The sequence below is a fragment of the Macrobrachium nipponense genome, chromosome 38 (assembly GCF_015104395.2).
Source record: "Macrobrachium nipponense isolate FS-2020 chromosome 38, ASM1510439v2, whole genome shotgun sequence".
NCBI lineage: Eukaryota > Metazoa > Arthropoda > Malacostraca > Decapoda > Palaemonidae > Macrobrachium > Macrobrachium nipponense.
In genome coordinates this window covers 562,653-574,326 of record NC_061098.1, presented here as the reverse complement: position 1 = coordinate 574,326, position 11,674 = coordinate 562,653, and the positions used below count along the sequence as shown (strand labels likewise).

Here is an 11,674-nt window from a genome sequence, read left to right as displayed (position 1 = left end):
AAGCATGAATTTCAAGTCAGTTCTCTCCTTTTGTGGGCTTGTTCCATATGAATAGGGTTCTTTTTCTGAACGACAGCAAAAATATTCTATGGAAGCTTGAATTTCACGTCAATGTTCCCTTTTGTGGGTTTGTTCCTTACGAACAGGGTTCATCTGCGTGATGATAATGAAAATATTCTTTGAAAGCTTGAATTTCAATTCAATGGGCTCTAATGTGTGTTTGTTCCAGATGTGTAGAGTTCATCTTCTGAATAATGATAACACTGGAAGCTTGAATTTCAAGTCAGTGGCCCATATAAGTAGGGTTTATCTTCTGAATAATAATGATCATAATTAGGTCCTATACTTATCTTCACTGAAGTGCGTTCACACGAGTAAGTGAGCATGCTTACTGCGCATGATCACTGCGCATGTTTACCTCGACGCAATCACGAGGTGGCTGGCTGGCTGCTGGTGTTTTGTGGCAAGACGTCAAACCAACTTTTGAGGATAATAATACTGAAACAGAATCTCTTGCTAGATTCGCGACGGTGAGATTATCGCCAGAATTACTTATGCTGTTTCTGCGTTTTCCTCAAAGCTCGTTTCACTTGCGAGATTAACTGGAGAATGAATGTAATACCAACTTTAGCAACAGAGAGAGGTACGTCATTGACGAATTCTTATAAACCTTTTCAGGATTTTATTTTTAATTGCCTCATTTTATTTAAATCTTACGCAAGATTTAATATCTTGCACCGTCTCAGTAAAAGGGAGAGTCGCGGCACTAATGACTTTTCAAATTTAATTTTTAGTTTTGTTTAATAATAATATTTTATTTAAACCTAACATCATCTTTATTTATGGAGAGGCCTGTCATTGATGAGAATTTTTAAAAATTTAATTTTTCATAGTTTTATTTCGATATTTTATATTTTATTAAGCCTAACGTCTGACTTTATTTATGGAGAGGCGTCATTTATGAAATTTAAAAAAATTCCATTTTTTAAAAGTTTAATTTTTAATATTTTATTTTATCTTGTTTAAATTTAAGACCAGATTTGATAACTTAAATTGTTTTAGTTAAGTGGAGATGTAACGTCATCGATAAATATTTTCAGACTTAATTTTATTTTTTCTAATATTTTATTTGAATGTAGCGTTTTATATTGCACACCAAGGCTCCGTATGGGGCTAATGCCTTCTATTCACCTCACGCGGTGCACTGCAGGCATTATAGGTACCTAAGGTTCTTTGCAGAACCCTATCAGCCCTTAGCTGCAACCCCTTTCATTCCTTTTACCGTACCTCCGTTTATATTCTCTTTTTTCCGTATCACTTCCCATCCTCTCCTAACAATTGATTCATAGTCCTTTCTACTCTCGATAGGTCTGTCAGCGCTAAATGCCCTCTTAGGCCCCAGTGATTGGCATCCGGGCGAAATACTATACGTACTCCATCCATTCCAAAAAAAAATCTAGCCCCAGAATTTTCAAATTTTCTTTTTATATTTAATTCTTTTTTTTAGCAGTTTTGATGATAAAAAAACCGTGCCTTTTATATAAAATTTTTTAGTCGTTAGTGAGTAGTAACTACTCTCGCCTTATAGACTATAGATATGCTTAAGAAATTATCCCGAAGCATTGAATAAATTCAATAAATACAACTGTAGCCCTAGATTGCGAATTATCTTTAAAGGCTAATTCTGAATTGTATTTATATTTCAAACAGTCACATTTCTCTCACTGTTACGCAAGTTGAATAGATTGGCTTGGGGAGAGGAGAGAGAGAGAGAGAGAGAGAGAGAGAGAGAGAGAGAGAGAGAGAGAGCGCCAAGATTCTTGAAACTGGAGAACAGATGCGTATTGACTTTCCAGTAAACTTCTCTCTCTCTCTCTCTCTCTCTCTCTCTCTCTCTCTCTCTCTCTCTCTCTCTCTCTCTCTCTCCAAGCTTTTTTCTTAAATAGAATTTCTCTTCCTTTCTACCTTCATTTGGCTGAACTTAGGTAGTCTCTCTCTCTCTCTCTCTCTCTCAACTGAAGACCTACAAATTCAAATGTTCACTAATGTGCGACGAGAAGAGATTCTCATGTAAGAGTAGAAGTAGCCATGACAAATATTTCACGTAACGGTATAAATGAATTGAAAATTGTTATCTTTATATTTTTCTTTCAAGACAAATTTCTTTAAGTATCTTCTTCTTCTTCTCTTCTTCTTCTTCTTCTTCTTTTGAAAGTGATATGACCCTTTTGGTGTCTCGAGGACCCTCGGGGGAGATACTTCTGGACTGAAAAGTTTAATGTTATCAATGGCCTTATTCTTTTTCTTCTTCTTCTTCTCTTTCTCCTCCCATCCACCCCCACCCCACGCTCTCTCTTTACTGACAATGTGTGTGTGTGTTTTTTTTCTTTGAGGAGGTGGTGTTAGGGAAATATAGAGGGGCGGGAGTAAGAGATGCTGTATTGCCTCGACTGGCTCTCTCTCTCTCTCTCTCTCTCTCTCTTTAAACGATCCTCTGTCAAGACAGTAAGAGATCTTGATTCCCATTGTCCACACACACACAAATATATATATATATATCATATATATATATTATATTATATATATATAGATATATATATATATATATATAATATTATATAGTATATATATTATATTATATATAATATATATAATATATAATATATACACACACATATAATGTTGTACCTTCTGTTCCGCCAATACGAAATATCGTGTTATGTTTACCTCGGATATGGATCGTAATTTGGTAATTTTGACACTTAATTCAAGGAGTTACTTCAAATTCTGTATGTGAAAGTTGCGTAAAACTGTCGTTAATAATGTAAAATTATATTTCAGTTTTTAATGTATTAAGTAATTTTCTCCAATATTGGCCTACTATTTTTCAGTTCCCTTTGTATGTGAAATATCGGTCCAAGTTGGGAATGATTATTTTCAAATGCCTTATTAAACGTCGCCTTGAGCATACCTTTATATTACGACATGACGAACAACACTCGTAGTCGTGTTTCCTGCCATAGAGAGAAAATCTCGTAATACAAAAAATGGAAGTGTATTATTAACCACAGAGTTCCATAACTTTCACGTACGGAATTTCTAGTAACTTTGAGAATTAATCGTCTTATTTCCAAATGGCGACCCATTTTTACGTCAAAATAACAAAATATATCGTTATGACGATCTAACGTATGTAAGATAATAAAAGTATGTATGCCCTCCTATCGTAATCAATTGGCACATGATCGTGTCTAAGGATTTTTTGTTTTTGTGTAGGACATGCAAAAAAAAAAAAAAAAAAAAAAAAAAAAAAAAAAGGAAGGATTCCTCTCCTGGAGGGGACATAGGCCTAAGCTAGAATGGAAGCGCCCCCAGCACCTTCCTCTGTTTCAAGATTGTTTGTCGGGTTATATACCTTGGTTATACCAGCCAGCGAGCGTGTCAGTAGGACTAGACCGTGCGCGCTCATCTTTAAGCTCACCCCATATCTGTCCTGCCTCTTGTTTTATTTATTGCCACTGATTCACTCGGCCGACTCGCCACTGTTTCTTGTTCATGTTCGTGCCTTTGTCAGGTCTTTAAGGTCGTAGTCATTTTGAAACCTTGTAAAGAAGTCGCTATATAAAAATTTTTGGGGGGCGTCGTAATCTACCTGTATCCTACTTCTGCTTACAGTCTAGATACCTGTTAGGGCTTATATATCCAGTTTCATGTTCCTCTCCTTCAGGTTTTACGTACAAGCTGGTGAGGACATCTGTCGAGGCTTGCCAACCTAGGTGAATGATATTTACTTCATAAATGTCATTACAAAATACTTATCGATGCAGCGTTTGAGTGAAAATGCCATTTCTGTAAAGTGCGTGGTATTCAACCCCTCAACACATTTACTATAACCAAAAACTCCTTACGCGACACTACAGAATTGCTTTTGTATTGTGAGCAATATGGTCTTTGTGAATATGTAGTGCTCGGTTCTTCCTTTCATTATCTTAATACAGTATCAATCCTACGTATAATTTCCTTCATTTCATGCTTTCGCAACAGTGCGAATATAAGGCGTTGCGTTTGAATGTCGCAGCTTGTAGGATTCTTATTTTATTAGATTCTTTTCCGTCGTGTTTTCCTTTTCCTCAGCATCATCAATTATGCTCGTAAGTCATTTGGACGAGATCCTTTTTGGCCATTTTTAATTACCTCTGTCCTAACTAATTCATGAACAGTGCAGAGCATGAGTAGCCTACCTATAAATGTATTCGTTTGTTTTACACATTACCACTGCCCACAACTGAAGTCTTTCATATCTTGCACTGTAAATGTGTGAAATGTTCGTATATAGTCATAGATGGTGACGTTCAAGAGAGACTATCACATTTACATGGGACATGCATCATTGCCGTGGGTTTTTCTGATTTGTATTAGTTTTTAAATGTTAACATTAATTTTTTCTTTAGTTATATGCTACATATAAGAGTTATTTGTTATATACTCTTGTATCGCATGAATGTTTGCTCCATTTAAATAATCCTGGATGTAAGGATAACACTGTACCTGGCTACACACTTTAGCTAAAGGCCAGAATGAGGTTACCCTGTATTTCAGCCACTTGAGCAAATATATGGTACGTTGGTCTCCTTTGCTAAGGTGCAGCTTCACTGCCTTTTATAAAAATGTCTAATCAAAGACTAAGGATCCTCAGTGGTCCTTGCCTTTAAAGTTCCACCTAGAGGAGAACTTCATAGTCCCTGGATGGTTTTGAGGACTTTTGAGGTAACTAAACTGCATGTATGCCTTACTGCTCATTAAAGACATACAAAATCCTGTAGTGACGAATTAACTTCAATGAAATAAAAAATAAAGTAATTTGTCCAGAGGACTTCTATTAGAGCTGTTCTAGGATGAACCACCTAGACATATACTTAGTAATGCTCAGTAAAGGCCAACAATCAAAGTTGAGATCAGGCCCAACAAAATACTGTAAGTCAAGTTGAACGCGAGATTTTCCACTCACAAGACATCAAATACCCAACCTCACTCTACTCCATGCTCTTACAGAAGATAAAATCACAGCAAATTAACACTGAATGATCAGTCATGATGACAAGAGATGTAAGTAGCACAAATGCAAGAAAGACCTGCTTAACTTTGTGGGAAAGAGAAAATCTAAATTACATAATAATATTTAAGCAATGGCTCTCTATTGGGGGTGGATTTGATTCAAGTAAAATACAATACAGGTAAATGATGTGGACATCTTTATTCATTCAGGTGAATATCTTATACTCTGTGCATCACAAATTCTTTGCATCCGTCAGTTAAGTATACAGTAATGAACAAAATTTTGCATCATGCTTATAAGCCGTGCACTTTCCTTACTTTTACCGCATTATCACTGTAGCTGAAGCTTTTTTTGATGTAACAAAAAATTGAATTTTGTACAAGGAATATTGACTATTTTTTCCACTGTCATTCCAAAACAAATGTCTGTTTTACATGTGACATTCTTTTTTAAATGCAGTTACACTGCTCTTCAATCACAATTAGAGACAAAAAATACACAAAATGTTGGTTTAAGGTAATTCTATTAGTATTATATTGCCCTTTCTCTCACTGAATAACTATGGTAATACCTAAACATTGTATTTGTTAGTCAAAATGTTGGTTTAGAGTAATTCTATTACTATATTTCCCTCTCTTCACTGAATAACTATGATAATACCCAAACAATGTATTTGTTAGTCAAAACTGATATTTAGGGGCAACACCACATAAGATTGTTGCTAACAGTATAAGTACGTATGTAAATGGATATTTGAATGAAACACTGAAAAATTTCAAATGTAATAATTCTCCATATTCCTTTGAAAGCAACATCTGACACAGATGTACTGTATCAGGAAAAACAATGATTTATGTTACATGTACGTAGTTAAATATCTGAATTTGGGATTTTTGCCAATTGCAAATTCTTAGTCCCTGCTCATGACATAATTCCAAGACAATGAGTATATATGTTATCATGACAAAATGTACACTAATTCTGTACTACCTGATAAATCATACACAAACTTATGGCTTCATATTGAATTCACAATCATTAATTAGATTTTGTTACTCTGCCTTGGCATTACATATTATGCTACAACCATAACAGAATGTCTGTGCTAATTTCTGAAGATAATCTAGTGTAAAACTACAAGTAGTTTCTGTTGGAGAAATTATAATTTCATTCAAATAGTCCATTGACCGAACATCATTTAAAGGTCATTCATAAGTTTTTGAGTGATTTGAGGACAGAAAAATCATATTATGCACATAAAAGTACCTGACCATAGCCTCTCAACTTATCAGATACCTCTGTGGTCTAACTTCCAGATAAGTGACAGTCTGATAAGTAACAAACTATAATATATAGCCCACAGCTAACAGTTATTCCATGTAGTTTCTAGTCAGAACTAAGCTGTACTTTACACTTAACATTCTATTTAAGACAATTATCCACTGATAGGTACAGAGGTATGATAAATTGAGGTGTTACTGTATTCAGACCACTATATAATTTTATTTTGCCTTTGTACTTAGTACACTAAGACAACATACGTAAACAAAAAAAGCACTTGTGCTTCGGCTAATAATATCCTACACCTGAACATAATCTCTTAAAATGTTAAATTTAATTCAAGAATTTTCATTTCCTTGTCTCATGTGGCAAATTATGACTGGTTCAGTAAGTATATTTGGTACTTTATATTATTGAGAGTACATACTACTCTTAAATAATTAATGTTCAGTCAGTAATTTTTTTACTGAAACCTTTTTCCTTTATAGGCCTGAACATATAAAATTCAGTTAAAAGTCAAATTAAGCAAAACCTAACATTTATTATACACATTAGTCACAAATTCACGTTCGTGCCAAGTAAAAAGAAATTTACGAAATACAGCACTCTGAGTTCAATAAGTTTGCAGTATGCTTCATAAAATCTGCACTTAACTCACCTAATAATATTTATAATAATATACAGTACTTTTGTGAATAAAATTTCATAAAACAACAACAATAATCTATAAAGATTTAAGGTGTACCAAGTCCAACATATACCTATGCAAGATACATGTAGTATTTTTCTCTTGAGTAACTACCTTATTGGTATCTGAAAATTACCTTATTGGTATCTGAAAATGACATAATTATTATTTAGAAAACAGCCACATTGCAGCTGTAATATACACGAACCACGTTTCCAATCATTCTATTATTTTGAGAAATGTGAAAGAAGATTAAGTCTCTCAAAAGTATGGTATGATCTCTGATTAGTGAAAAGGTTGTTACTTAAGTAACTTTAAATCCCAAATTTTTCTTAAGCCTCCTTTTTCTTGCTGGTAATAATGTTGGGAAAGGCTTCATACTTCACATATAACACAATTTAAGTACTGTGTATAAATTATTAGCCATGCTAGCTGAAGTATAATACAATCAAAAATTAAAACCCAATGCTTTTAATAATCTTGAATTTATGTATGCTAGTAATAAACATGTGAACACATAAACAGTGGAAAACAAGTGAAATTATCTAAATTTGTAATGGTTCCCTAATAACCTAAGGTTCCACAATTCAAACTGACTGCAAAACAAAAATAGCACTAACATGATTCTTTGTTTTATCCAGCAACAAGGATTTATTCCCTTACAAAAACAATCAAAGGATACAAAAGAAGTATTTTCAAAATCAGAAAAACACACAGGGACAAATACAAAATTGATTCCTTAAGATAGACATGAAAAATCACCTTTAAAAGGAAAACTTAAATCTTGTATTAAACACCCTAACACCAACCCTTTACCAAATCTACAAAGGAACTGTATTCTGTAACACGATGCCTCCCTTGACATGCTAAAGATATTCGAACTCTCTTTTTGTACCTACATTTTGAAATGAAGCACACTGTGGTAGAAATGCAACATGGGATCATCGCTTTTTCAACACAACCTTATTCTTGGAGGAACATCAGTGACCTCGCATTATTCTCCAAGTGCTTGAAAATATGAAAGAAAAAGGACTAGACTGCAAAATGAAGCTGAATGTGACATTCCGGGTGTCCAAATAAATGCTCTTCATTATGCATCTAAAAGTAAACTTCTTTAGGTCATGTAGATTTCATAACACTCCTTCTAAGTGAGGGGCATCTCACTTATTTGCGAATAGCTTTTCACTCTGGAAAATGCAAGAGATGGAAACTTGCTGCTATCATTCACATCAACATCTGTGACATTCTGCTTTGTGTCATATTTCACATAACAGATCGTGTAGTTCCTCCAGGCAAGCAGCCAGTGAGGTCTTCCCTTGACACCTCGAATTTCAAATTCCTGAAATTATAGGCAAAATTATAAATACTGTAAACACAGCAATTATGTGTAGCACAATTATAAAGACAAAAACAATGTTTGTAATAATTATCAAACTCTGAAATGAGAGAAAAATAGTTTCTTGATCTATAAGTCCTAAGTTATCAAGGGCATAAAAGCCTTTTCAGCATGTTGTGCACCTTCTTTCCCAACGTTACCCCTACATTAAGGGGTCGGTTGCTTGATGCACCTTCTCCACCAACTTCTATCAAAGGCATCATCCTCCGCCAAACCTCTTCTCTCCATCTAATTCTCTGTCTTCCTCTTGATCTTCTTCCTCTAATAGGTTCCTCCCAAACCCTCTTCACTTCCTCCCCATCATCCATCCTCAACACGTGACCATACCATCTCTATTGTGCCTTTCTTACCACCTGTGTAATCTTTACTAAGCCTGCCCTATTTCTTATTTTGTCACTTTCCAGTCGCTTTCCAATCTCTCAAGCAGTGATATTCCCATAATCCATCTCAGCATTCTCATCTGGTCTCTCAAGCTTTACTTCCTCCTTTCTTTTTAGAGCCCATGTTTCTGCTCCATACATTAATACTGGTCTTATCACTATACTGTAGATCTTGACTTTTAGCTTGATTGACATTTTCTTATCACATACTACTCCAGCTAGTTCTCTCCACTTCCCCCATGCAGCTTTTATCCTACTGTCAAACTTCAGTCTCACATCCTCCCTCTTGGCTTAAAGTAGATCCTAAGTGTTTAAACTTTTCCACCTGTTTTATAATTGAGCCTTTCTTTCTTGTATTACTATTCTGCCTCTATCTTCCCTACTGCTCACCAAAACATCTGTTTTATTCACATTCACCTTTTAAGCCACCACTCTCTAAAGACTCCTGTCTTCCTTATTTTTGGCAGTAATCACCAGATCATCAGTGTACAACAACTCCCACAGCTCTTCATTCCTGATCTCTTTACTTAACACTTCCAAGACCAGCACAAACAAAAATTGGCTTAATGCTGACCCCTGGTGTAATCCAACACTAGCTTCAGAGTTTTCAGTTTCCCCAATTGCTTTTATATCTTTTATGCTTATTCTTTGATGTATCATCTCGACCAGCCTGAATAGCCTAACCAACTTTTCTGGGACTTTCCAATTCCTCAAACATTTCAGCATGTTGTGTGTGTATACTTTTAACACTGCAGCATAAAAACCTAATTCATGGCTTCAAAGGTTATGTTTTATTCCTAAGATTAATAACATACTCAACATTATCAGTGTACACAAGTATATGAAATACCTGTACAACATATTCAAAGCCATTCCAGCTTGAAGAGAATGAATACTTTTACTGGATACAGTAAGAACTGCAAACTATGAGCTACATCAAATAGCACACTATTTTCCCTACGCTCTCCTCTTCAATACATTACGTTTTCAAGGTGACACACTAAATGAAATCCTATAACAAGTCATGGGAAACTTCTGTTTGTTCTCCAAATGCTTCTTGGATTTGCATACAAAATATGTATCAGTTTACTGATCAAGTATCCCGTGAGTACATTACAAATTACTGTCAAACAGATAAGGCATCATCATTATAAAATCTAAAGTGAATTACACTTACTATACTGTCAAACAGATAAGGCATCATCATTATAAAATCTAAAGTGAATTACACTTACTATCTTGAAAATGGTCTCGGCAACATCAGTTGTTCCACCCTTCTGCCGACGACCCTTCCAGCGGTTAGACATTTTTTCCCTGGATTGCTTCTTCAAAAGCAAGGTGATGTTAGAGCCATGAATGCAGTAATGACCTCGAACTACCTGTACAGAAGGAAAATAACTGCAACTTAACAAACTATCTCGGATATTTACATATGTACTTTGGTTTGCATTTTTTCTATGCAAACTCCATATTTAAACTCTTAATTTTATAATAAAGTATATATATTTGTCATGGCCACAAGAGGTTCTTTTCATGTAATTACCCTATGATCATCACTGGGTGGATACAGTGGAACTGAGAAAACTCTCCTTTACCTTGATTCCTTTTACTTCATTGAAATTTAAAAAATTTCTAGTGCAATACTGTACTTATTATTATTAATAGGGGTTAGTTTTTCCAGACCTCTGAGTCTCAAGTAGACTCTTCTCGGGCTGGTTCTCAGGGATCAATCCTGAGGAAGAAAAAAAAAAAAAAAAAAAAAAAAATTAGACTTTATTTGAGAAACCCGTCTTATTTAAAAAATTTATGATTTTATTAATTGAAAAATCCCTGCTTTCCGCAAGAATATTTTTCATTTCCGAACTCCGCAGATAAATAGATCTTTCCTGGGTCCAATTTGGGCACTCAACAAGCAAATGCTGTACTGTCATGGGTGTTTGACATCTGTTACATTTCACTGGGTCAGCATGTGGTGTTGACATCAAGTGACCATGTGAGAATCTTGTGTGTCCTATACGTAGCCTTGCTAGGATCACCTCTTTTGCTCTTTCCTCCTGTGAGGATGTTCTCCATGCATAGACTTCAGTTTTTATATTTTTAAGTTTATTTGTTGTTGGCACCGAGGCCCATTCTTCTTTCCAATCCTGGTAAATTAATGTTTTAACTGATTTTACCCAGTCTGACACTGGGGCATATGAAATTGTTGGAGGGATAGTGCAGGCTAATTTGGCAGCAGAGTCTGCATATTCATTTCCTTTTATTCCCACGTGTGCTGGGATCCAACATATTTCCATTGATATTCCTGATTGGAGGAGTTGATGAATTTTTATTTGAATTTCCTGTACTATTTGGTTTCCTGGTTTATACTGTCTTATTGCATCTATAGCGCTACGTGAGTCACTGAAAATAACAGAGACACTTGCTTTTGCCTCAGATATCATATCTAGAGCCATCTGTATGGCTGTGACTTCAGCAGTAAATACTGATGATATTGAAGGTAGGCTTTTTTTACTTAACATATTTTTCGAATATGCAGATGCTCCTACTCCAACATTATTTTTGGAGCCGTCTGTATATATCATAAATTTGTCGCCTTTTCTTCTAATGTGCTCCAAAGCATGTTGGCGGTACATTTCCGTACTTGTCATTTGTTTTTTGAGTAGGTAAGACAGGGAGGTACATATCTTTACTCTATTTAAAATCCATGGTGGTGGCAATTCCATTGGTGGGTGAAAAATTGGATTCATATTAGTATGTTCATTATGTATCTAGCTCTTTTTGGGAAAGAGCTAGTACTATTAACTGCTGTTACTTGATTACAGTTTTGGAAGCAGTAAGTTGCAGGAGACGATCCTGCTTGCATTGAAAGACCT

At 35.1% G+C, this 11,674-nt stretch overlaps 1 protein-coding gene across 2 annotated transcripts in view; it reads right to left on the bottom strand.

Moving 5' to 3' along the window:
• Positions 1 to 5,239: 5,239 nt before the first annotated feature.
• The window catches only part of LOC135209545 (F-box only protein 9-like), a 28,112-nt gene continuing 21,677 nt past the window's right edge, over positions 5,240 to 11,674 (bottom strand). For both annotated transcript variants that reach the window (XM_064242195.1, XM_064242196.1), the window contains 2 exons: positions 10,037 to 10,180; positions 5,240 to 8,364 (listed from right to left, as the gene is read on the bottom strand). In XM_064242195.1, the coding sequence (XP_064098265.1) occupies positions 8,170 to 8,364; positions 10,037 to 10,180 (339 nt within the window). In that variant the 3' untranslated portion in view covers positions 5,240 to 8,169. The remainder of the gene's footprint in view (positions 8,365 to 10,036; positions 10,181 to 11,674) is intronic.